This window comes from Neofelis nebulosa, chromosome 1 (genome assembly GCF_028018385.1).
Source record: "Neofelis nebulosa isolate mNeoNeb1 chromosome 1, mNeoNeb1.pri, whole genome shotgun sequence".
NCBI classification, from domain to species: Eukaryota; Metazoa; Chordata; class Mammalia; order Carnivora; family Felidae; genus Neofelis; species Neofelis nebulosa.
In genome coordinates, this window is record NC_080782.1 from 161,824,363 (window position 1) to 161,851,338 (window position 26,976).

A 26,976-nucleotide genomic window follows, 5' to 3' on the forward strand; every position below is an offset into this window, starting at 1 on the left:
AAATAGGCTTCCTGGGTGCCCAGGTGGGAGGGGCTCTATGTGGCCTTTGTTTTCTTGAGGATGGGCGGCTGGCGGCAGGGAGTGCCCTCCCTGAGGCTGTCTGTGCTGCTGGGGTGAGGACAAGAGGCAGGGGCCGCCCACTCCGCTGGCTGCTCAGGGTCCCCTCCGTGGGCTCAGGACACTGACACCCAGTCCCCGGGCCCCTGTCTGGTCTCTGGCACTGGCAGAGCCTGGCTGCTTCTCGCTAGGAGGCTGATGATGGCTCTCAGCCTGTTGGGCTCTCGTTCTTCGGCCTGACCCTCAGTAAGAATGTTCTAGACTTGTGGCTCTGACAAGCACCTGCACTTCCACAGGGATCACCCGAGGCACAGGGTGGATGTCAGCCCTGGGGAGCGCTAGGGAATGAAGGGGCAATGCCCAGCGGGGTTGCTGTGCACTTGGGCACCTTAGCACCTGAAGAGTTTCGATCAGCTGCATGGGCCAAGAACGTGGTCACGCTCCGTTCTGCCCACAGAGCCACGGCAGGCCACTCACCGGCACCTTCATCTTAAAGTCATCTCTGTTGAATTTGAAAGCGAGGTCAGAGAGGGTCCTTTGGAAAAACCCCGCTGGGCGCAGGACAAGGACGAGCTGGAGGTTTGCCGGGAAGGACGCCTGCAAGAGAACAGAGAGGGCCGTGGGCAGACGCACTGCTGGATGCGGGGTCCTTGCATGGCTGCAGTGGATGTGTGGTCCAGGCGGAAGGGCGCTCACTGAGGCCGTGTGGTTGCTGACGCTGGGCTGTTCGACACGTCCCACGTCTTACCAGGAGAAAGTCACACCGCCTCTGCAGCTACGTCACGTTCATTATCAGCTATAAAGTCAAAAGCTTATTACACTAGTTACAGGCTGAAAGGTGTCCTGCCAAAGTCACGTGTTAAAGCCCAAACCCCAGTGTCTCAGGATGTGACGATATTTGGAGAAAAAGCCTTTACAGAAGTGAGCAAGTTTATGTGAGGTCATCAGTGTGGCCCCCAGCCCAATATGCCTAGTCCTTATCGGAAGGAGACACTTGGGCACAGACACATAGGGAGATGCCGTGCCAACATGGAGGCCAAGACGGGGGATGTGTCCATAAGCCCAGGGGCCCCAGAGATCACCAGACACTGCCAGAAGCCAGGGACAGGGGCAGGATCTCCCGCATGGCCCCAGGGAACCAATCTGTAAGCCCCTTCACCTCGGACCTCGGGCTCCAGACTGTGAGGACGCGAGTGGCTCTCTGTTGTTTCCAGCCCCTCAGTCTGTGGCACTTGTTATGAGAGCCCCAGGGAACTAAGATGCTTGTCAAAGAAAAACAAAGCCATATAGACACAAGCTGTGTTCCAAAACATACACGGGAGCTCGCGCCCTAGCGCACGCACCGCAGACAGGAGTCTCTTTGGCTGCCAGCTCTGCCTATAAGGTGTGTGACCTCGGGTACACTGCTCACCTCCCTGTGCCTCTGTTTCCCCATCTGTGAAACAGGGACAAAACAGTGCCTCCCCCAGTGCACACTCCTACTGCACCTAATGTGGTGCTCGCACAAAGCCTCAACAACGTGGTATGACACATATCACTGAAAGCCTACTCCACATGCCGATACTTCCAGGTGCTGATGCCCAGGGAGCCCCCACTACTACAAGAAGCATTCTGAAGGAACTGAGTTTGATTTCTGGATAACTAGGCCCAGTGCAGCTAAAATACAATGTACAGTAAGGAGCAGCACAGCCCAAGGCCCCACATCGTAGGGGCAGGAAGGGGCGCAGCAGGAGAGACGGCTGGCCCGGGTGTCCTGGCTGTGTATGCGCCCCTCTCTATATCTCCTGTGTGTCTCAGCCTGTTCACCTGTCCACCTGCTGATGGATGTTCAGGCTGCGGCCATACCCTGGACCACGCTCTCGGGCCCAGACCGCTCTCAGCCTGGCCAGCGGAATCGAGCCTGAGATGAGGAGCCCATAGTGTAGCTGTCCCAGTGGGAGGGAGCCTGGCCTCCTCCTCCTGACCAAGCCCATCCCGGAGTCTGGGAACATGGGGTCTGACAAAACTCTAGGAACAAAAGGTACCTGAGGGCCTCACTAGGGAACATAAAACACGTTCAGTCCTTGTGTGGTTCCGGTGGCTTTGAGAAGATGCATGGACCAGGGCTGTGGTTGTCTGAGGGTGGCCCCTCTCCTTTCACATGCACTGCCCTGGATGGCCCACCCCACGCAGCCCTCAGACTCCATGGCCCTGTGGAGTGTCTGATCCAGAGGGTCTCACAGGGCCTGGAGCATCCCCGGAGAAGCTGGGGAGAACGGGATCAGGGATCCTGGGATAGCTTTACTCCCCACCCACAGGCCTCAGTGCCACCAGGTGCAAATAGCTGAATGTGGGGCCCTGGCCTCAGCCCCAAGGCCCCGAGGCTGGAACTGCACTGAAAGCCCTGAGCCTCTGCCAGGGCTGCCAGACCTGATCTCTGTGTGAGAGCAAGAGAAGGGCTTGGACGAAAGTCTGGGCCTGCAGGCATCGGGCGGCCCAGGCCAGCACCTGTCAGTACCCATGACCGGTCAGTGCTCGGCACACGCCCAGGGCTCTCCTAGCCACCCCTTCCTCCTGTGCCCCAGCCGGGACACCCCCAGATTCTATCGCTGGCTTCCCTACTCCTCACCCCCCACTGCTGCCCTGAGCCGATTCCCCCCGGAAGTGCCACTGTGACCCTTCTACGAAGTCCACTGTGTCGTGACACATCCTGTGCAAACCTTCCAGAGACTCCCCCAACCCCGCAAACAAACCAGAGTCCAGAGCCGCCGCAGTGGCCTCCCTGACCTCGGCCCCACCCTGCTCATGGCCCCCCTCAGGGCCTAGCCTGTATACCTGTCCGTGCTTCCTGCTGGGACACCCGCTTGGTTCCCAAGGGCCTCAGTCCACAAGCAAGCCGCCTGCCCCCTGCCCTGCTTCAGGCTTGAGCCCTCAAGCACACAGTTTACATCCCTGCAACTCCACTTTCTGCTCTGGTCTCTGCACCCCACAAATCCCCACAGCCCAAGGCCACCGATGACCAGTGACCGTCCTCGAGTGGCCCTGCCCCTGGCTGCCTGGAAGCCGTGTGAGCCGGTCCCACTGTGTGACACTGCCCGCGGGCCACAGCGAGCGCCTCACCTTCCCCCGTAGCTCCTCTTCCACCTTTGGCCGCCGGCATGTGGGAACTACCTGTCACTGGGGACCCCAGGTTGTGTCTCTGGCGGGGGGCCCCTGAGCCTCTGCAAGGGCCCCGCTGTCTCCGGCGCCCACGCTCAGCCATCTGTGGCCTCCGGGTGGGCCTCTGCACCGCCCCCGGGGACAGGTGCCTGCTAAGCAGTGTGGTGTGTGGGCAGGGAGGTGCTGAGAGCCATGTCTGGCACCGCCCACAGCCTCCACATTCAGCTTCGTTCAGGGGGTTGGGGGGGAGGCCTCTTGTGGCCCGCGTCCATCTGCTGTCCCGTTCTGTGCCAGGCACCCACGGCGCGGCCCAGAGGGGAGTGGTGGAGGCAGCCCCCAAGCAGGGCGCCAGGTCCCCACTGTCTCGGTGGCACTCATGCGGGTTGGCTCCTCTGAGAAGAACAGAAATGAGTCAGAGGAACGACACCGAAGGTGGGAGCCCATGGGCAGGTTCTGGGTCACCTGTGACGAGAGGGCTGCTCGAACCTGTCACTGGCCTCTGGGAAACTGGCTGCCACTATTTAAGGAAAAAGCTCCTTAAAAGTCTCCCTGCAGAGATGACAGTGAGCCATCTTTTCTAAATTTCAAGATGGTTTTCATCACCCTCATTTCTCCTCCAGGCACATAGATCCCGCTGCTGAAGGCGGAAAACACTCCCTCCCCTGCCTCCTCTCTGTTTTGGTCCCCAATTCTTCAACACGGAAGCGGTCACGTGAGAAGGTGTTAAACGACCTACACAAACACATACTTTGACCACAAAGAGCAGTAATTAAACCTTCTCTGGGTTGGAACCAACTCTCTGAATTGAGAGCTGGGGAAATACCAACATTAAAGTCATATTTTAAAAACAGAGGTAACAGGGGGCACCTGGGTGGCTCAGTCGGTTGAGCGTCCGGCTTCGGCTCAGGTCATGATCACGCAATTTGTGAGTTCAAGCCCCATGTCGGGCTCTGTGCTGACAGCTCCGAGCCTGGAGCCTGCTTCAGATTCTGTGTCTCCCTCTCTCTCTGCCCCTCTCTGCCCCTCCTCCGCTTGTGCTCTGTCTCTCTCTCAAAAATATACATAAAGCAAAACAGAAGTAACTAGATAGAGGATTGGGGATGAGGGCTACAAAATAACATCTTTTTGTAACTTAGTAATCCAGTGACCATAAAAGGGTTGTAGTAGGTTTCTAAGACACTGAAACAAAATTGTTTATTTTCTGGGGCTGACCCTGGCTGACTTAGCGACATGCACAGTGTGATGGCCACACAAATGTCATCTGGAGACAGAGAGTTAAGTGGTTTCTGGATCAACATTCCTAGAGACGTGTGTGCATCTACACGCACAGCTGCCGCCGACCCATACACTGGAATGTCCGGAATCCTGGTGCTCTGGGGAACACTGTTTGAAACCTGTCTCCAGTTCAAGGAACTCTCTGAAGGTGTGCTCAGAGCACAGTTGTCTGGCCCGTGTTACACAGTTAATCCATAAAATGGAGCAGCTCAGCCTGACCGACTCCGTCTGCCTGGCAATGGCAGAAACCAAGCACAGGTGTGTGTACTGATAACCCCAGAGCACAACTCGGGGAGGGTGGCAGCGAGCACAGACCTCTTGCTGCCAGGCTGCTCCTATGAGGTCTGGACGCAGGGGCTCCAGACAGGGGTAGCGAAGGCCACCCCTTCGGTAGGTGTTGGGGACACTTGCGAACATCATGCAAGAATAGACGTTTCAATGAAAAATATGTAGGAAGGGCCAAACTTGAAGGAAGGACACTTGTCCACACGTCCTTCCAGAACACTCTGTGTGGACTTGTCCCCACCCCCAGGACCCACCCACTGGTGTGCCAGGCAGCTGCCCTGCCCTGGGCTACCTGCTTTCTCCCCCTGCGGTGTGGTGAGAACGGGCCCAGCCCAGCCTCCGCGGGCTCCGTGCCCTGTGAGCTCCTCTCAGCTGCGGAAGTACGTGGGACACACGAAGGCTGGTTCAGAGACAGCTGGCCATGCCGTGGTCAGTGCTGCACCTCCCAACGGCCCACTCTGTTCCTGATCCCTGGGTGAGGTTGCAGCCTGGACGTGCCCCCGCCTGCTAACCTTCCCTTCACCCCTGCACCCCCCGACCTCCCGCCTCTGCTTACACCCCAAGGGGCATGCTCATCGTCCTCTCCCTGCTGAACAGCTCCTCCTCCCCTTCTGACTCTTGTCCAGTGTCACCTCCACTGGGAAGCCCTCCTGGGGCTCACACTGCTTTGTCTTCACCATCAGTGCTCAGCACCTTGTGCTTAGACTCCAGGAAGTGGCACAAGGCAGGAACTCACTACCTTGTTTAATGCAGTATTATTTTGCTATGTGTGGCATATTTACTGGATGCCCTAAAGACCCTGCATCACCGGATATGTCGCCTTGCACCCTGTCTGCATGCACGGATGACAACGGCCTCCTGGCAAGAACCACATTCCTGCCCTGTGCAGACTAAGAATGCCTAGAGCCGGAACCTTCTTCAGCAGCGTGCTCTACGGTATAGACGGAGCTTGAACTGGGCTAGCTCAAAACGTAAACCCGTACACTGTTATAAATACCCAAATGCTCACACACACTCTCACACACACGTGGTCTAGGACAGGTGGGCTAATGTGTGAAACGGAATCCTAGCACAGGTAGTTCTCAAAAGGTTTGTTCATCCAAGGACAGTGCAAACTTTGAACCAATGTATTCTCATTCTATGTCTCCTAGTTTCCACCTTTGTCCACTAGCTGTGACCACGACATGACAGCCCACTGGCTGTGACCACGACTGTGACAGGCCACTGGCTATGACCACATGACAGGCCACTGGCTATGACCACAACATGACAGGCCACAGGCTGTGACCACGACATGACAGGCAAGCGCCCATTGCCCCCAACACCTCAGAGCTGACGCAGACACAGAATGTCTGATTTTGGGGACTCTGGGTTTTGTCTCCCTGTGTTCTATTTCAAGCCAAGCTGAAGGCATCCAACAAGGAGAAAGAACACCTCACAACAGGGGGGCTCTGCTCACGAGCTGGCCACATGGTGGTGGGAACAGCCGCATTACAGCATGTTACGTAAGTGCCGTGTCTCACTCGGGTGGCCAGACACATTTGGAGATGGAGCCTCGGTGCCACCAGCTTGCTTTCATCACACCTGCGGCAGCTGGTGGCCCAGGTGCCCTGGGGACCGTCCACAGTACAGGGCAGGGGAACACACCCTCTCCAGGGCGCTGGCCTGGCTTCCCCAAAGCCCCCGGGTGGAGCACAGGCCAGCCGCAGCTGGTGGTGCAGGTTCACAGCACCGGGCGTTGGCACTGGTGTGCCCGCTCTGTCTCCTGCCTCCTGTCCCCACGGCAGAGCCACGGTGGTCACACCCCACACCCTGGCTTGGAAATGGCACACGCACAAGAAAGGAAATGGGGCCTGCCTCACAGCCTCCTGACCTCCCCGCAGGATGGGTCGGCACTGCCTCGGGCCCCCCTGGGTGTTGGCCACCTCTGGTCATATCCCGCATCACGGCATTCTGTCAACTGTCAGCACCCCACTTGGCTGATACTTCCAGCTCATTCCCTGCTGATACCCCCAACACCCAAAGCCTCATACAACGGCGGGAGCACGGCAGAGTCCCAGGACACGTGCTGAGTACACGCACAGCATGGTTGGCCCTATATGATCAATGCATTCTTAGATCAGAAAGAATTGAAGCTACCGAGAATTCTTGGCGATTCTGCTGGGAAAATGTTAACTTCGACAATTTCTAAACCACCACGGGGGAACCCCAAGACTTCTAGGAAGAAGGATACTTCAAAAACCTGTATTTTTATTACGTACGAATCTGTGCAAACATTAAAACTCAAACAGCAACTTTTCGGTTATGATTTCACAAAACAAAGTTTTAAAGGTGAGTCAGCATGTTTTAGAAGTCCACCTGGTCACAAAGCCAATGACAAAGGAAACCGCGATTGCCCTTGGCAGGTGGAGAGCTCTGTCCCCACCTCCCCCCAACACAGGTAGGTCCTCCCGGACCACACGGATGGCCCGCAGGGCACATTTGCAGGTACTTCAGTTCTTAAAAATAATTTATCTATTTCTTCAAAACTATCCTGTGTCTGGGGACTCTCCTGTTTCTAGCCAGGAGCGACTGATGGCTGTGAGAGATATTTACGGCCAACCTGTCTCGCCCGGGCCTGGCCGGGTGCCTGCCACACGCAGATGGGCTGCACTTTGAGGAACCTGTGATGTGCTGTGATGAGTAGTGGTGTCTTCCAGAGCGGGAGACCATGTGGACCACGGCACTGTGGAGACGCAGGGAGGCGGGGACGCAGGGAGGAGAAAGATGAGCAGAGGCTGCCTGCCGTGCAGGGGCGAGGCCTTCCAGGGAGCAGTGTGTGTGCAGAGGGGCAGAAGGGCAGTTCCCAGCATAGGGGAGACACTCGTGACCATCACGGCAAAGAGGCTGACTTGTGCACTTGCCACATGGTGACATGCCTGAGCGGGAGTCAGATCCATGGTAGATAAATGTAAAAAAACTGGAGAGATTATTTAGATTGGAAAAATGTTATTACAACAGTGTTACCTTCTTTTTTTAAACGTTTATTTATTTTTGAAAGAGAGAGAGAGAGAGCACATGAGCAGGGGAGGGGCAGAGAGGGAGGGGGAGAGAGAGAGAGAGAGAGAGAGAGAGAGAGAGAGAGGGAGAGAGAGAGACAGAATCTGAAGCAGGCTCCAGGCTCTAAGCTGTCAGCACAGAGCCCAGCTTGGGGTTTAAACTCATGAACCTCGTGGGGCGCCTGGGTGGCGCAGTCGGTTAAGCGTCCGACTTCAGCCAGGTCACAATCTCGCGGTCCGTGAGTTCGAGCCCCGCGTCAGGCTCTGGGCTGATGGCTCAGAGCCTGAAGCCTGTTTCCGATTCTGTGTCTCCCTCTCTCTCTGCCCCTCCCCCGTTCATGCTCTGTCTCTCTCTGTCCCCCCAAAAAATAAAAAATAATAAAAAAAAAAGTTGAAAAAAAAATAAACTCATGAACCTCGAGAGGATGACATGAGCTGAAGTCAGATGCTCAACTGACTGAGCCCCCCAGGCGCCCCAACAGTCTTATAAACAATGACATACTTGACTAGTTACGTCTTGACATTCGACCCAGGATGGATTTACTGACTTAAGAAATTTGTCTTAAGTCTACTGTGCATCTGTCCCACTGGTTCTTACAATTTAATTCTTAATTTAGCCTGCCATGTGACATCACGTGCAAATGTATTTTTAAATTTAAAATAATGAAATGGACATGCTGGCTATTTACTGCTGACAGCATATCAAAAGTACTCATAGGCCTCACGGGATCTTAAAGGAAAGCTGATTCTATAACAAGGGACAGGGAACAGGAGGTGTACCAAGAGGTGTAGGGAGATACTTTCTCAGAAAGACAAGGGGCGCCCCCCGCGGCCCAGGGACAGGTTTGCAGAATGATGGCAAGTGTAGCAATCGAGCAGGTGCAAGCCTTAGGTGCTGTTTCCATGGACGATGAGCCATCTTGGGGGGAGGGACTGGTTCTTCACCCCACCCAGAGCCACGGCACAGTGGCCTCTCAGAGGCCCAGAGGCAAAGATGGTTTGAACACAAGACCCAGAGCGAGAGTTTAGGAGAATTTCATTCCATTGGGGGTTGGACTCTTAAGAGTCGTCCCAGCCGGCGATCCGGCCGCGGGTGCTCCGGTCTCCCTGCTGCCGTAAGTCCCTGGGCTGCCAGGCGTGAGGGCAGGCGAAGCACTCCACTCGGAGCTCGTGGGTAGGCCCCTTCCCTCTTGTATTACTGCAGGCTGAAAACAGCCACAGCCACGACCACGGAGCTGCCATCCTTCCGCGTGTAAGGTGGCAGTGGCCAGATGCAGGGGTGGGCTCCAGGAAGGCCCAGGCATCTCATTTAGCAGGAAAACTAAGGGGTGAGTATGGCCCTTTTGAAAAGTAGAAAGTCAATTCGAAAGGGGCGTTCAATACAATTTCAAACCTGTAGCCTGAAGATTCCCTTCTATCCTGGACGTCCCATAGCTCAGGGCCTCGTGCTGCATGTAAGAGTGAAGACGCATTGGGGCACCTGGGGGGCTCAGTTGGTTAAGCATCCAACTTTGGCTCAGGTCATGATCTCGTGGTCTGTGGGTCTGAGCCCCGGGTTGGGCTCTGTGCTGACAGCTCGCACCCTGGAGCCTGCTTTGGATCCTGTGTCTCCCTCTCTCTCTGTCTCTCCCCTGCTCTCTCTCTCTCTCTTTCTCTCTCTCTCTCTCTCTCAAAAACAAGTAAGTATTAAAAAGAATGAAGACACATTAGGGGTGTCTGAGGGAGCTCAGTGGGTTGAGAGTCTAGCTCTTGATTTCAGCTCAGGTCATGATCCCAGGGTCATGGGATTGAGTCCTGAGTCAGGCTCCAGACTGAGTGTGGAGCCTGCTTGGGATTCTCTCTCCCTCCCCCTCCCTCCCCCCTCTCTCTGCCCCTCCCCTTCTAGTGCTCTCAATCTCTCTCTCTGCCAAAAAAAAAAAAAAAAAGAACGAAGACACATTAAATCCTCAGCATCCCACATAGTCCACAGTCAGAAACAGACTGGTGGAACTGTTTTTAAATGATCACAAGTCCCCTAAAAGTGAAGTCATTTGAGAACACACACGCGCGCACACACACACACACACACACACACACACACACACCATGCACACACATGTGCACCTGCTCCAACAAGTCAAGCAGACCAAGGGGTCATGGGTCCCTAGTGCCCCCTGGCCCTGCCGCAGGCAGCCCGGCTGGAGCACCGCACGGCACGGGCCAGCAGCACGCAAACCACCACCAGGCAGATGGACAGGTAGGAAAGAGAGACAGTGCTGTCACCCGGCGGTCACCCGGCCCAGGGGACGAGCAGAGGAGGGTGTCACAACCCGGGCACCGACACTTACGGCTATTCGCAGGACCGACGCCTTCACCGACGTCCATTTGTCCTGCCTTCTGTCTATGACCAGAATGAACCCAATGCCAGCATCTTGCAAGCTGAAACGAGGAGGAGAGAGATCTACAATTAGTGTGCACAGGCCACAGGCTTTTGTGAACTCTCTGGGCAAACCTTACAATCAGATGGCTCCTCCCAGAATTCCTGTGCCATTTCTGTGCTGCACGGTAAGCTGTGGGCCAAGTCAGCATCTGCACACCATAGAACGCGGCATTTCCAGGAGCCCTGTCCAGGCAGCTTCTAGAACCTGCTCTTGTCTGGAGATGGGCAGGTACTTCCTGTGTGCCGCTCATTCCCAGCCCAGCCCAGGCCACTGCACAGGGCAGAGACCCTGGCAGACACCTCCCCCCCTTTCCGAAGACTTCTCTTCCAGCATAAGAGCCAATGGTTCTCCTTTCCCGTTGACCAGCTGGCTAAGCCCTCCAAAACAAGTGCTGTGACCCGTACGTCAGGTTAGTCCTGGCATCTGAGGCCACCGTGTGTGTCTATGTTATAAAGTCCTTCTGCACGGCATTGCTGTGCTTCTGGGACAAGACCCTTGAGGCGTCCACAGGCTCACAAGCACCTGCTGGGAGCAGGAGACAAGAAATGGCTCCTTGCAGCAGCAGCATCTGTGATAAAGATGACACTGAGACACTGTGCAACGACAGCCCCATCCTGCCCTCTGAGCTCAGCGCAGGAACCTGAGTCACAGAGTCCAATGGGGAGGCCCGCTTCCGCCGGGGAACTTCACGCCCAAGCTGCTTGTGCAGCTGTGGCCGCCAGCCAATCCACACGGAGGGAAGAGGGTGCTGACTTGACGCTGAATCGCAAGTCCGTGAACAGAGGCAAGGAGGCCACTTTTGGGTCTTGGAGGAAATCAGAATTACACGGAGTACACGCAGACAGTGCCGTCCGGAAGTGCTCTGCTGGCTGGGCCATGACGCCCACGCGTCCCTCTTACACCCAGTGGGGGTCATGGTGATGCACAGAATGCATGCTCAGGGGTGCTGCTGGCTCTGTGTCCTCACCCATACCCACCCATTTATAGCAATCTGCACAGATGCCAGCTTTCATTCAGAGCAGCCTTTGTGCCATGGAGACGAGAGCCCCTGTGTGCCTGCACGGCGAGAGACCCGTGACGGTGTTTCTGAGCGGCATGGGGCGCCCCCAATGGCACTGTTTCTGAGCTCGTTTAGTTCTCTTGCCGGGACGGTTTGTCACTTGAGCCTCAGTGCCAGGGGCCTGGGCTCCCCACACACTGCAGCCAGCATGCCTGGTGTAGGCTGGGCAGCCCAGTGAGGCAGCTGTGGGGACAGAAGCCCTGGTCCCGGGGCTGAGTCCCAAGCTGTGTCCAGGGCCGGCTGCGGGGGCCCAGAGCTCTGTACCGTCATGGGCACGCACTCTCTCTGCGTGGCCCCAAGCAGGTGTTGGCTTGTGTTGGCCTAGCCCTTAGTCAGTGGGAGGCAGTCCCAATTCTGTCCCGGGGGAGCCGGGCCCACGGCCGGGACGGGAGGAAATGGTGTCTCGGGAATGATGGAGCTCTATCCACGCCACGTGCTCTGCTGAGACTCCCCCTCCCGACCAGCCACACACCCTCCTTCAACGTTCCGACACCAGCCTCTCCACGAGGTCCACCTGCGATCCTCCGAAGCCCTGAGCTCAGACTACCGCCTGGGCTCTTTCTGACGTGGAGGAGAACGGAGGGCCCAGCGACACTTGTCCACACTGTGCACGCCACCAGCCACTGGCAGATCCATGCCATTTTCCAGGAGGGGCAGGAGGAGGGAGAGGGCTCCAGGCCCCCCTCAAGGTCCCACGAATCATCTCCCTTCCCTCCCTCCCAACATGGGCACCAAAACAGCGTCCCCTGCTGGGAGGGTTCAATGGGGGTGTTTCTGTAAACCCACCCAGTGCTTAGAAAACATGGACGTCACACTGTCTTGTTTCCGAGAGCACCAGGGCCCGACTCAGGGTCTCCCCTTCTCCCTGAAATGGGGCTTTGATCCCGGTGGGGTCATCCTGTCAACCACGATGGGTAGGTTCCCTGCACCATTCCACATCAGCCCTCAGATGCCACTGGTTTGAGCTTCTGAACCCGGAGCATTCTCTCCTGTGGCCCAAACATACCCCATTCCTGATGCAGAGCCCACTGTGCTGGCCACACGGCGACCCCAATGCCCTCAGCGGTGTGTTCGCGATTATGCAAATACACAGGCACAGGCAGGGCCAGTGCGCTGGCCACCCAAGGCAGGGTGGCCCCAATGCCTCCCCGGTGTCCCTTCCACACTGTCATGGTTGTGATAGGAGACCAGCATCATAAGCAGGCATTGATAAGACTACAACAAAAAACAGCTCAGGTTAAAAAAATGAAATTACAATTGGACGTGAAACGTCGAAGGAACCGTACATCGACCGGAACACTGCTCTGCGCTCATCGTGCTGCAGCCACCATGTGCTCAGCCACTGGCCCCCTTCTCCCTGGCCAGGCTGGGACCCGCTTTCTGGGGGGAGGATTTCTTATGCTTTGGGGCTGCCATGGGCAGATCCCTGTCCTTTACTCCTCACGGCAGCCCCATGAGGTAGGGACTGCAATCTCTCCAGCCCAGAGAGAAGGAAAGCAGGCACAGAGAGACCGGATCGCTTGCCCAGCCTCACACAGCACAATGCGGAGTGGGTGAGCCCCGTAGTCTGGCTCTGGGTGCTCCCAGGCAGCTGCAGGCTGCCTCCCAGGCCAAGTCTGCCCCATAGGAGGAAGCAGATGCTCCCACCCGTCTCGTTCCCAGGCTGCCTCCTACATGGGGCCCCTGCACCACACCCAGGTGTAGGGGGGCGTGCTGAGGGAAACTGGACCCCAGAAGCAGACAGTGAGGCTACCCACAGGCCAGAACCCGGCCGGGGGCCCAGGAGCCCCCTCTTGCACACCTGTCTTTGTCCACCACCACATCAGTGAACACTGGCCCATGGGTGCACAGACTTAGGGAGCAGAAGCACCCTCAGGACGTGGAGACCTTTCTGGCCTCCACCGTGCCCACACAACTGCTGCCCGGGGCTGCCCTAGCAGCCGAGGCCAGCAGGGTCCTGTAGCTCCACCCCCGCTTTGAGAAGGAGGGTCTGGCTGTGCCCACCCAGGAAAGGACTGAGTGGAGCCCTGCTTCTGGCTCTCACCCACAGGTCTCTGACCTCACAGGCCCGGGGGACAGGGCGGGTCATGCTTGGATCGCTGAGAAGCCACCCTTGGGCTGGTGGCACTGAAGGTGGTGGCAGTGGGAGAAGCAGAGTGCATAGTCTGAGGCTGGCAGCCACACAGAAGTGTCCCCATTACAGGGCACACACGGGCCGGTAGATGCGCAGGCACTGGTCTCCAACCCCGGAACAGCTGGCTCGCAGGGGCCGCCCTGGCCAGCTGCCTGGCAGCTGAGTGAGGCAGATGATCTCACTTTTGGTGCAGTCACAGAGCTCGTGTAAACTCTTGTTTCTGGGATTCAGCCACTCACTGGTGCCCTCTCCAACACCTGGGTGGCCCCTGTAGGCAGCTTCGCCATGCGGGTGCAAGCTCTCCATCACTGGCGGGAGTGGGAGCAGCCCGAGAACAGTCTAGAGGCAAGGGTGAGGTCGCTGTCATTGTCCCGATTCCGGCCAAGCCCCATCTTGTTCCCGGCCCCTGCAGGGACTCGCCTGTTTGCAGCAGTTGGTCACAGAGCAGAGGCAGGTGCAGACACACAGAGAAACCAGGATTACAGGTGGGGGACAATGGAGGGGCAGGGCTGGCGGCTCCCTAGGACACAACCTGCCGTTTCTCAAAATGCCCTGTGCACAGGAGACCCCCGAGCTGGTTCAAACGTGGATTCGGGCTCTGGAGGTGTCAGTGAGGCCCCCTTTCTCACGAGCTCCCAAAAGCTGCCCCTGGTCCAGGGCCACACCTGCGGGCAGGTCCTGCAGACGTACCCTGCGCACTTTCTGTGACCGTGGAGGCCACCTCGGGCCTGGGTCTCTGTCCCGGGAGAGCCCTGAGGAGGGTCTGACCCGGGCTTGGTCGGGGTCAGCAGGGAAGGGAGGATGAGGGAGGGAGGGAGAGCCGGGCATCAGCTGACCCCAGGCTCACAGGTGACGTCAGCGGGAGGAAGCCCCTGGATGCAGCTGGGAGGGGGCGATGAGAGTGATGCGGGCGGGAGGGGGTGCGCACTGGTGCCATGTGTGGGAGAGGGCGTTGGGAAGAGGTCCCGGGGCACCAGAAGGATAGGGCCGCTTCATGTCTGAGACAGCTAGAGGGGCACCCCTCCCACCCCTCCCGTCCCCGTCTCCTCTGCTCCTTCCCCCCCAACTCGCCCCCTGCCCCCCCTTTCCAGACCCCCGCCAGGACCCTGGACCCACCCCTTACCTGATCCCCCCACCTCCCACAGCCCTCCCTACCCCACTGGGTACCCCTCTTCCTACCCCTGGTCCCCCCCTCCAGCCCCATCCCCTTCTTCTGGGTGGCTTCCACAGGGCGGCGGGGCTCTCGGGACACAGCTCAGGGAGGGCAGGTCCCCAGGGCAGCCTGTGACCCGCGCTGACCACACGTGTGTTTGGGGCGCATGGGGCGCCTTTATCAGAACGCGCTCTGCCCCCTGGCGCCCTCTTGTGGCCAGAGGTGAATGCTGCCTGCGACCCAGGCAGGACTCCCAAGTTCAGGGGCTGCCACGCGCAGGTTCCAGGGACCCGTCACTCCCTCTCATCTGCGGCCATGGCCACGGCCATGGTCACGGGGTCCCAGGCGGCACAGGGACTGGGAGGTCTGAGGGGCTCAGAGCATGGGAACCAAGCGGGGGTCTTCTCTCTCCAAACCCAGGTGATGGGAGGGTCTTGAGGAAGCCCCTGCTCCGGGCCAAACGCCTATCTGTCTTCCCTGGAGCTCAGTCCCGATTTTCAACCACAGGAGGGAGCAGAGAGTTCATGGGAGGCCATGCCCCGCCCTGCTGGGCACTCTGCCCCTTCTGGGAGAGACCCCCCCCCCCCACGCTGCCCCCAGCAGGAGCATCCCCCGAGAGGGGCTGACCTGGTCCTTTTGGGCACTGTGTCCCCTCTGGGAGAGTACCCCCCACCTCTGTCCCCAGTAGGAGCGTTGCCTGATGGGGTGACCCGATGAGACTCCTCTCTCTAAGGGCTCTCCGGGGAAACAGACGGTATTAAACCATCAGCTACAGAGAAGCTGTGGGCTCACCTCTCTGCCTTTCTTTTAAATTGGGAATTAGTGACCCCACTGATTTGGAAGGGCTGGGATGGTGCTCCTGGGCCGAGTGAGGACCGGAGTGTCTACTTCCCCTGCTGACATGTGCCAGTGCCTCGCCTTCCCCGGGGTCACTGCCCCGATCCCATGCCCACTCTCAAGCATCATTCACCGCCCTCCACCAGCCCTACCAGCTTTCAGTCTTCTCTCTACCAGCAGCGAAACTGTCTCAATTGTGATTACGAACCCCTTTAAAGAGGGGCACCTGGGTGGCTCGGTCGGTTAAACGCCCAACTCTTGATTTCAGCTCAAGTCACAATCACACAGTTCGTGGGATTGAGCCCCAAGTCAGACTCCTTGCTGACGGCACTGAGCCTGCTTGGGATTCTCTCTTCCTCTCTCTGTGCCCCTCCCCTGCTCACACATGCGCCTCTCTCTCTCTCTCTCTCTCTAAATAAACAAACACATTTTTTTAAAGAATTAAAGAAGTTATACTTTGTCACTATTGCCACTGAAAGATTGCATATACAGATGGTCACTGGCCAGGTGTCTGATCCTGACTCGTGACCTGCAGCAAGCAGCCTGGGAAACCAGCCCACAGTGCCAGCCACAGCCCAGCCGGCTGCGCCGTCTTCGAGAGGCCACTCCTGCAGGAAGGTGAGCAAGGTGGGCCCTGTCTCCAGCAACGGTCCACGATGCCAACGCCCCACCCCCACCCCCAGGCAATCTGCCCCTGAGGGCAGGACAGCTTCCCCAACTGTTGTCCTGCTTCTAACCTGGGACCAACCAGAGAAAGCCCCGTGTGCTTCCCTAACCCATCCCTGGACCTGCTTCTGGTTAGCTGCCCCGGTGTCCTGGGCCAGCACCTTCCCCAGCACGCCCCCGCCCCCCAGCTCTCCTGGGCCAGTACCTCCCCCAAGCCTCCCCCCGAGCTGTCCTGGGCCAGCACCTCCCCCAGGCCCCCCCCCCCCCAGCTGTCCTGGGCCAGCACCTCCCCCAGGCCCTCCCCCAGCCCCCACCGAGCTGTCCTGGGCCAGCACCTCCCCCAGCGCCCCCCTAGCTGTCCTGGGCCAGCATCTCCCCCAGGCCCCCTCCAGCTGTCCTGGGCCAGCATCTCCCCCAGGCCCCCTCCAGCTGTCCTGGGCCAGCACCTCCCCCAGCCCCCCCCCCCCAAGCTGTCCTGGGCCAGCACCTCCCCCAGGCCCCCCCCCCTCCCCCCCCCCGTGAGCTGTCCTGGGCCAGCATCTCCCCCAGGCCCCCTCCAGCTGTCCTGGGCCAGCACCTCCCCCAGGCCCCCCCCCACCAGCTGTCCTGGGCCAGCACCTCCCCCAGGCCCCCCCTCCCAGCTGTCCTGGGCCAGCACCTCCCCCAGGCCCTCCCCCAGCCCCGGCCGAGCTGTCCTGGGCCAGCACCTCCCCCAGCGCCCCCCTAGCTGTCCTGGGCCAGCATCTCCCCCAGGCCCCCTCCAGCTGTCCTGGGCCAGCACCTTCCCCAGCACGCCCCCGCCCCCCAGCTCTCCTGGGCCAGTACCTCCCCCAAGCCTCCCCCCGAGCTGTCCTGGGCCAGCACCTCCCCCAGGCCCCCCCTCCCAGCTGTCCTGGGCCAGCACCTCCCCCAGCGCCCCCCTAGCTGTCCTGGGCCAGCATCTCCCCCAGGCCCCCTCCAGCTGTCCTGGGCCAGCACCTCCCCCAGGCCCCCCCCCCCCCCCGAGCTGTCCTGGGCCAGCATCTCCCCCAGCAACCCCCCCAGCTGTCCTGGGCCAGCATCTCCCCCAGGCCCACCCCCCCAGCTGTCCTGGGCCAGCACCTTCCCCAGGGTCCCTGCCCCCAGCCACCTCCTTTCTACCCTGAGCTCTCCCTGCCCCACCCACCTGAGTCTCTGCCACGCTCACGTGGCAGTGGCCTGGTGGATGCCCTGCTACAGCGAGCTCTGAGTCAGCAGCCTCTGCTGTTCTCACGTGGTGGCCTCACTTACGTGCCCCCCCTACGCCAGAAGAACGGATGTGTATGTACTAAATGATGCCTCCAATATGGGGGGGGGCTGTTTCATCTGGGGCTCCAGGCTTGGGTGCCTAGGGGTGGGCACCGGGCATGCAGCTCCCCATGCCTGGTGCAGGTGTGGCCTCCCCACCTTGGGGCAGAGAGCCCCTGAGCTCCCTGAGTGTTGCCCCGGCCCTGTACCTGTGTGTCTGCTGGGGGTGCACCAGCTGCTCCCTAGGGCAGGACCCTGGGGCCTGTGGGTCCCAACTGCTAAGTCAGGTCCATGTCTGGGAGCGAGGTTTTCTGGAGTGCAAACCATCACAGGTCACAGCAGGCCAGGGAACCTCACGTGGTGTAATGTCCACGGAAGGACAGAAGGTACAGCGTTTAGGAGCCAAAACAGGCGGACAGGGCATTTCTGTGCACCCACAGCTCCTGCGTGGCCTGGGGCTCACGGCCCGCAGCTGGAGGGTGGTGAGGAGGCCCCTTTCGGAGCAAAGGGCCCCTGGCTATGCCTTGCCAGCGTCAGGGCGGAGTGCCAGGGCTGGGGTGGATGGGCCCCGTGTAGGAGGCAGCCACAGGCTGGCACCCTTCCCAGCCCTCCCTGGTCTGTGGTGGGATGGCCTGTCAGGCGGAGCCTGTCCCTGTGCGGCAGGGGCCCTGGGTCCCTGAGGGCTGGGCTGGCCCAGGGGGCTGACCGGTGTCTGGCTGGGGGTGGGGCAGCAGGTACCCAGTGGCCAGCAGGAGCCACCCCCTCCCCAGGCCCCCTGGACCCCGCAGCACTGCCTTGTTGCCTTGTCACCCCGCATCTGACACTGGTCTATGCAAGTTAGCAGATGTGAATAAGGCCCTGTCTTCCTTTGTGAGGGACACAGGTTGAAATGTCATGGGCAGCCTTCCCTGCCCCTGTGACCCAGCTGCCCAGGTTGTCCCCTGAGCTCTCCATCCGAACCTTTCTTTCCTCGCTCTTTCTTCTCTCTTCTCGTGATTCGAACGTTTGTCCAAATACCATTTCTGTGATGTGTTTCTCTAGCACTGGTCAGTTTGTCATTCCACAAAGCAAAACATTGAATAAAACCTCCAAGTGCTTCTTAAAAACTCCCGCACACGGTAACCCATCTGTTCTTAGAGTCGCTCCGGATCCTGTCAGGGCTGCTGAGGCGCAGGGGCGCACGACATGGGCTGCAGGAGTGTGGGCGTTGCCCAGGGGCCCTTTGCTACAAAGCAGTGACATCGCCTCTCCTTCACAACCAAAGGAACAGCCCATTAAAAAAAACAAAAAGAAACACACAGGAATTTCTCTGAAGAGCATGAAATCTTGCATTTTTGGGTTCCTTATATTCAAACTTTTCCCCTTTGCAATTTTTTTTTTTTGACAAAAACAAACACAGAAAACCGAAGTCATGACATCTTGGGGAATCACTGTGAGTGCGCCTGGAATCTGTGCTTGTGGCTATAGGACCAAGAACACGCAGGGATAACCAAGGCCTCGACCCGCCTGGTTTCCACGAGCCTACAGGGGGCACGCACGAGGAAGCCTGACTTCTAGCCTCGTTCAGAAACAGTTCTCTACACCCACCGATAAACAGATCAATGCAGCGTGGTCCATCCAGACAGAGGGGCGCTGTCTGTTACCTGCCTGGAAAGGGAGGAGACTGTGACGCAGGCTGCACCACAGTGAACCTGGGGGACCTCGTGCTGGGGAAGACGAGCCAGACGCAGGATACATACTGTGTGATCCTCTCCTGGGGGGCTCCTAGAGTGTCAGACCCCTGGTGTTGGACATCGGGGAATGAGAAGGTTCTGGAGACGTGTTGCACAATGGGTACGTATTTAGTACTACTGACCTGCCTGTGCACTTAGGGATGGTAAAGATGGTTCATTATACGTTATGAATATTCTACCAAATTTTTTTCAAATGCTATTAAACCCCCAATAAACCACATAAATCCTTTAAACACATTAAAAAAAAAAGATGCACACTGTTAGCCAGTTCTTTGCAATCAGGGAGTGAACTGCTCCCCAGGGGTGTAAAGCCACCCCCTTGGGACCCATGCAGAGAACCTTCCAGAATCTCATGACCTGCCTTGGGCTCATGCTGCAGACCTCGATCACCGGGGTCCAGGACCTGGCCTGATTCTTGTGTCCTGACTCTCTGCTCCCAGCCCAGAGCCTCCCCGTGTCAGCCTCAGGCATCTCCTCTCCAGCTGGGGGCTGAAATGCTAGTTCACAGGCTCCTGGGCACTGTGTGTCCCCTACACCACCTCCCCCTGTGAGGGGCAGACACGCTGGCAGGGAGCAGCCTGGGCTCCATGACAGCCGTGAAGGAATGGCCTCCCAACCCCAGACCCACACCTCAGCGTGCTTCCCTCATAGCAGAATGTCATTATTTCCAAGTAAGGGCAGAGCTGTGGTCTCTCCTCTTGGGCATGGCGTCAGGATAATAATCTCTTGGCCTTTTCTCTGTGAATAAGGACAGAGCCGCTGTGTCTTGACCCCACCACCATGGCCCGTGTGCTCCAACAGGCGGACCGGTCCACACCCGAGTGCCCACATGGCCACACGTGAACTGAAATATGGGGGGGGAGCCCAACCAACTACTGAACTTTCCCATTTACTTCCTTTTAATTTTTCAGTTTAAATGGCCACACGTGGCTAGCAGCTATCACACCGGATGGCAGTGACAGAGAAAGGTCATTACAACAAAGAAGAGGGCTCCAGGGGACAGGCAGTCTCTGGCTCCCGCCAGGAGTGCGTGGCCAGGAACACGAAGAAACAGGGCCCGTGCGGAGGAGGCCAGCATGGCGGACAGTGGTCACTAGGCTCCCAGAGCTTCAGACCATGTAGGACGATGGGCTGAGCAAAGTCATGGACAGCAAACGCCCTTTACTTGCTAATCACATGGCCTGGGGGGAGGACCTCTCGACAAGGCGGCGACTGAGCAGTGTGACAAATCCATCACCCTCAAGGCGGTCCCCCTCAGAACATGCAACCCCGGGGTTGAGGCGGGGTGGGGGGTGGATAGAGCCCCCAGGGCCCAGCACAGGCGCTCCTACACGGTTGCCACCTGGAAATGAAAGTTCACGGCTGCTAAACGGGTTTTTTTCACAGAAAAGCCAGAAATCTATCTTGATGTTGGCAACTCTGCTTGTGAGACCCTGTGCAAGTGTGCACGTGTGTACGTGTGCATGTGTGAGTGCACACACACATGTGAATGTGTCTGTGTGAAGTGCACTCCATTTGCGGAGAGGGGTAGGATCACACTAGGTGTAGAAACCACTTCTGCCATGGTGTGGTTGGGCAAAACCAGCTCCACCAGCGGGGGAGGGAAGGTAGACTGGGGGCATGCTTGGCGGGGGGGTGCAGGGCCTGGAACCACAGGGGGAGGGGGTCAGGGTCTAGAACCATAGGGAGAAGGGGGTCAGGGTCTGGAACCACGGAGGTGGGGAGTCAAGGTTTAGAACCACAGGGGAAGGGGAGTCAAGGTCTAGAACCATAGGGAGAAGGGGGTCAGGGTCTGGAACCACAGGGGGAAGGGCATCAGGGTCTAGAACCATAGGAAGAAGGGGGTCAGGGTCTGGAACCACAGGGGGAGGGGAGCCAAGGTCTGGAACCACAGGGGGAGGGGAGTCAAGGTCTGGAACCACAGGGGGAGGGGGTCAGGGTCTAGAATAACAGGAGGGGCAGGAGGTCAGGGTCTGGAACCATGCAGGGGGATGGGGGTCCCGGGTCAGGAACCCTGGGAAGGAGAGGGGCCCAGAGGTCAGCGCCAGAGCCTGGGGCATCTGCCCCCTGGACAGGCCTGTAACCCAGATCATGGTATGTGTGGTAACAGACTTGAGCCAGTGCACAAAGACAGGGTTACACGTAAAAGAAATCAAATCGTTACCACTCCTCTTCGCCTTTGTGATGTAGTTTCTCCAGCACAACCGTGTGGTTATTCTCTTGTCTCGGGAGGGCCTGGACTGCGTCCCTCCCCCCAGCTCACTGGCCCATCCCTTTGCTCCGCGGGGTAGTGCCACCCTGAGGAGGTGGCTGCCTCCTCTCAGAGTCCACTCCTGTTTTTGTTAAATTTGCTCCAATGGTCATTTCTTTGCGCTGAACCCTCCACGGGAGCTGTCCTTACCACAGTCTCAACCGCCCGCGGCCGGGAGACTCCCTCTGAGCTCTCTGTCCTCTAGCTATCCTTCCCAGCAGCCAGGTGGCCACACCATGCACTGTCACAGCCTGGACACAAGCCGGGACACCACACCGTGCACTGTTGCAGCCAGGACACCTGGGCCCAGTCCCTAAGCAGCTGCAGGCCCCACATGGCCCACAGGATGCAGGCGGCCGCTCCAGCTGGAACACCTGGGGGCTCCCCTCCTTGCCCCTACTCCACACCTGATGATACCCATGACGCCCAAACCTTCTCTTCTCAGGTGACTGCTCCCTGCTAACCTGGGGCCCACGGCACTGCTGTCTCCAGCGGGATCTGCAGCCCCTCCCTCAGGCCTGCTGCCCCATTTCACCGAGAACCAACCAGACCCCTCCTGAGGGGGCCCCAGCCCACAACTGGGCCGCTCCCCCCCTTCTTCCCTTTCCACAATCCACACCCCTGTGCACAACCTACTTCATTACTGAGAACGCAAGCGACACGACTTCACTCCTTTTGCTCACTGTTGGGTCTGAGTGTGTCCAGAACATAGGCATTTCTCCCAGACAGCAACGGGGTGCTCTGCCCATCGCGCCTCTGCCTGGCTTCCTCTCTGTTGTGCAGAGGTCACAGGGCCACCCTGGGGGCAGGGCCTCAACCTAGGCGAGAGCTCACCGGGTGGCCCGTGGAGCCACCACCACACTCCCACGATCCACAGCGTCCTTCCACGTGACTGTTTTCTTCAAAAGACCACATACATCTGACACACACGGACAAAGCCTGCCTGTCGCGATGCCTTCTACAGGGCCTTCTACAGGGCCAGTAACGATCCACCTCTCGGCTTAAGCCATGGCTCCCTCCATTTGCACTCACATAAGACAGGGGAAGTCAAGTCAGCACCGAACATGTTGCTCTAGAAGCCAGAGTTAAAGCTTGGTTTAGAGACTGAGTTCACATCTCCGAGAAGCAGGCTTCATGGGGGATCCGACCGTTCCGCAGGCACAGACGTGGAAAGGCACACACCAGGCTGTAATCCCATCCTGTCACCTGTCTGTGTGGGGGCTGTTCCCTCGTTTCTGGAAGGGGCCACCCATCTCCGAACCCAAGGGTGAGAACAGAGATCTGCGGGTGGTGCCCCTTCCCCCCGGCACGCAGGGGAGGGCCCAAGGGAGAATGCAGCAATTGGCCCCCCCGGGCTCGCACAGTAGGGCCACCTCTCAGCCATCACGGGCCTCCCCCGGTGCCAAGCTGACCCTCATCCTGAAGATGTGGGCACAGGGCCCTGGCGTTCCCCAAGGGCATGTTTCTGCCCTACATTTTTAATGAGCACCGAGCAGCTGCTCTGTGCTCCGAAGGAGGGCCACACTTTCCCTCCCTTTAGAGCTGCATTCTCTGCAGGGGCGCAGCTGCTCTTCAGAGTCGGCACCCCCAATGGCACCCTCGGGTCAGGACTGACAGCATGTGGAGGCAGCCGGACTCCAGGCCCAGGCGCGGGTGTCCACCTCACACTCTGACTTCCACGCATCCCGTCCCGCACACCAAACACCTGACCGCTCTGCTCTGGGCCCCTCATGTCCGTGGGTCTCTCAGCTGTCCTTTGAGACCACGGCGCGCTGGGCTTCATTACGTGGAGGTTTATTTGTGGGTGAAGGGGCACGCGGGGTGTGGTAGGTCCAGATACGCCACTCCAGCCCCGGAGCTTTCTGTGGTCCTCGTCCGGAAAGAGGAGAACCATGAATAAAGCACATGCTGGCCTGTGCCCACTGTGCACCCTCATCTCCGGGAATGGAGATGCGCAAACCGGCCTCCTGGCCAGCTCCACACCACCTCGGAGCCACAGAGCCACAGCACTCCCTTCCCTCGGCCCTCGCACGTGAACCACGTGAGCCACACCCCAGGCCTGTGAAAGGAGCTCATTCTGCTGGGGATGAAAAAGGATGGAAAGGTGGCAGTCCTCATCGAAGGGGAGAGAAGGGACTGCAGAGATCATAGGAGGGAGCCTGCGAGGCAGGGTGGGTTCGTCTTCAAATGAAGTGTATTTGTGCAGCACGTGCCTGCTGTCCTGGACCTGCCTGCTCTCACAGACACAGACCAAAACGAGGCTGTAATTACGACCTTTTCGGAAAGCTCCAGGAAGCCTGGTGGGCAAGGGGCCCTGAGTGGGGGAAGAGCTAGCTTTCGCTTCTTTCTTTAGGTGTGGGTAATGGAGGGCCTCCCTGAGGAGGTGGCCTGGAATATGAAAAGGTGGTCCACCAAGGGGCAGCAAGTGCAAAGGCCCTGAGGCCATTAGGTCTGAGGCTCTGTGAGGGTAGAGACTTCCAGGGGAGGAGACGTGCAAGCCTGGAAGGTCTGAGAGGGCTGCCCCCACCCCAGCATCATGCCTGCTTGTGGCCTGGGACATGGCTCACCTCCGCACCAGGCCTGGGCTGTTGGGTGTTGACATTTCCAGATATAAACTGATTGTTGACTTTTGAAACAAACAGAGTCCCCTGGGGTCCTGGCCCTGCGCTAAGCGGTCACTGCAGCAGCAAGGCTCATCCCGGACTCAGGACGGCCCCCACCTGGGAGACCAGAGACTGCATGGGGCATCCCCCCTTTTCTTTTTAAATCCCTTGAACTTGTTCTTCCCTGAAACCACTGGCAGGTTCAGTCACTTCACACTCCAGTCGCTGCCCCGTCCTGCTGGCCGGTCCCCATGCACCCCTCCCCTAGAGCCCTGAGCATTTCCACACCTGTCCTGTCCTGGGTCCCCATGTCCTTGAGTCCCAGCGTCTTGGCGTCCCTCCTGAAGGGCCACCCCTCAATGCCTCACCACAGGGAGCATCTTCCCACCACCTTGTGTGGTGACCTTACTCATGCCCCATGACCTTGACGGCAGCATGGGGCTGACTATGGCCGTCCTGTCTCTCATCCTGAGACCGAGGGAAGACACACAGAGATGCTTTGCCGTGTTGCAGCTGCCACCAGGAAGCCCCTCAAGGGTGCACAGCTGGCCAAGTGGCCGTAAGGAAGGCTGCTGGGCTCCCGGGGCCTGGCTGTCCCCACACCTCACTCGGCCACCCAGAACCTGGTGCCTGGAAGGACAGGACTGCAGATGCTGTGCGACCCAGGATGCGACCCCAGCTTTCTCCTGCCAGATGACCACCCAGCACCCATGTCCCTGAAGAGTGCTCCCTTCCCCTCTGCCGGGTTCTAGAAGAACCTACGACCCCCCTGTCATGCCCCCCAGTGCTGATTGGTCATCGCCGTTGGCAGTTTTCACGCAAGAGGAACCAGCCAATCAAACTTGCTGTCTTGGTCTGTTCTCTGGATTAGACAATTCGCGGAGCAATAAACCACACAAATTCAGAAAGCCGTCCTTAGCAACACTAATGAATGAGCACGGTGTCCCCCAGGGATGTGGCAGCCTGGGCCCCCACACTACGGCGAGCCCCCCCATCGCCCTTGATGTCGCCTGAGGAACCAGGTCACCCGCGAGGCTGTCTCCACCTAACGCCACGTGGTGCTGGTTCCTTGTCAGGGCATGAGGGCCACGTCCTCACCACCTCTGGGCTGCTGTGGACACCCCAGAGCTGACCCCCCAGTGGTGGGGTGTCTGCCTCTCGGCTCCTGGATGTGGAGAATGCCCGGCGCGGCCACTGAGGTACAAACGAGGTCTCCTTGCCTTTCTGGAAGGTGGGACCCAGCTCTGCTCGCAGTAACAGAACCAACAGCCAGGGGAGTTGCCTCTGGGATCACTTGTCCCGCCGCAAGGAGCACAAGGGGGACTAATGGGCCGGGCCCCAGAGGGTCTCACGACCACCTCTGCCCTGCTGCCTCCTTGTTGTGTGTCCCTCCTGCTCGGTGTAGCCCTGCCAGTGTAACAGACGCGGGATGCTGGGAGCGGGAAAAGGGTCCAGTGGGACCCTGGCCCCGGCTGCTCCGTGTGGGCTGTGTGACCTGGGTGGGACCCTGGGCCCCCTTGGCAGGACCTCCTCATCTGACAGCGACACACACCTGGGGATGCTGGTGAGGTAGGTCATGACATTCTGGAACTCCTTGTCGGGGATGTCGCTGAAGGCCGGGTAGTCTGGGAAGGTGATGACCGGGCTGCCGTCCTGCCCGCGCCCACCTGGGGAGAGAGCAAGGCAGCACTGAGCCCAGGCGTGGTTTTCATCAGGGAAGGAGTGCGAGCGCTTGGCGTGTGCAGAAGAGTGACGCACGCACAAACAGGCACCTGTCACTCTGCCACCGCAGGGCAGCCAGTCCCACGCGGCTTGTCGCTTCCCAAATGAGCATAGTTGTACAGAACCAAGAACGCGCCGAGTGGGCTAACACCTCAAAGTACGGTTTTCTGCACCTCGTAAATGCGTGAGTCTCTTTAAACCCTGCACAACGCTCCGTCTCTTACCCCAGAGGCCCTAAGGCTCTGCATGCGTCTCTGACGAACCACTTCAGACAGTTTGGGTCTAAGGGGGTCATCCCCTTGGCAGTGTGGCAGGGGAGGGAGCAGAGAGCACACTTCTGAGTGGAGACACAGCAAGGAGGAAAAGGGTGTGGGGCTCAGGACCTGGGGATGGGAGCTTCAAGCAGAAGGCTGAATTCAGTCTGGGGCCTATGTGGTTTGACGTGTCCCACAAGCAGTCTGGAGAAGCAGTGGACAGAGCAGGGGCTGATGACACGCCCGAATCACCCGGGCTCAGGTTCCATGTCTGCCTGCTAGTCGGCGCCCTGGGCAGCTGGGGATGGCCACTTGATGGGTGGGACCCATCTCTCCTGCCCTGGCCACCTGTCCTGGCCCATCGGCTGCAGGCCAGGTGCCATGTAGCTCCCAAGGCCGGGCTGCCAGACATGGTGGGGTCCACCCTCCCTGCTCACAGCTCCCTCCTGGACCCTGGCCACCCTCAGGGAGGAGGCCCACACCATGGGGAGGAGGCCCACCCTGTGGGCAGAGGCCCACCCTGCAGGGAGGAGGCCCACCCTGCCGGGAGGAGCGGCCAGCGGCACACAGGGGCCCTGAGATGCCACATGTGTGAGTGATGCCCCCATCTAGCCAGCGCTCCATGGGGTGAAAGAACCACTGGCCACACTTTCTGAACGCCCCCCTCCCCACCCCGTCCGCCGGAATTAATAGCAAATCAATGAAGGGGGTGTCTCAGGCTAAGGTGGGGGCAGCGTGAGCAGTGCACACACTGACGTGCATGCGGGCAGCCCCCTGTGGCAGTTCCCCCAGCGTGTTTCAGGTGTGTCCTGCACAAGAAGTATCGATGGACGTTGATGGAATTACACCAAAGACCTAACTCTGCAGGAGCCAGAGGAGGGTCCCCATTGGCAAGCAGGGCTGTGCACTATGGATGGGGCAGGGGTGGGCTCACCCTGAGCCAGCACCCATATCCTCGGAGGAATCGTGGGTAGGACGTGAGGTGGGGGCAGAACTGCCTTGGGATGGATCCCCCGTCAGTGTAACTCAGCCAAATCCCATCCTGGGAATCCTTCAGGTCCACCGGTCCCTGTGAGGCCCAGCC

General features: G+C 58.9%; 1 protein-coding gene across 14 annotated transcripts in view; it reads right to left on the bottom strand.

Annotated features, from left to right (window-relative positions):
* Positions 1 to 26,976, bottom strand: part of MCF2L (MCF.2 cell line derived transforming sequence like) — a 127,457-nt gene that overhangs the window by 26,067 nt on the left and 74,414 nt on the right. For all 14 annotated transcript variants that reach the window (XM_058742008.1, XM_058741961.1, XM_058741971.1 and 11 more), the window contains 3 exons: positions 25,469 to 25,583; positions 10,121 to 10,211; positions 535 to 654 (listed from right to left, as the gene is read on the bottom strand). In XM_058742008.1, the coding sequence (XP_058597991.1) occupies positions 535 to 654; positions 10,121 to 10,211; positions 25,469 to 25,583 (326 nt within the window). The remainder of the gene's footprint in view (positions 1 to 534; positions 655 to 10,120; positions 10,212 to 25,468; positions 25,584 to 26,976) is intronic.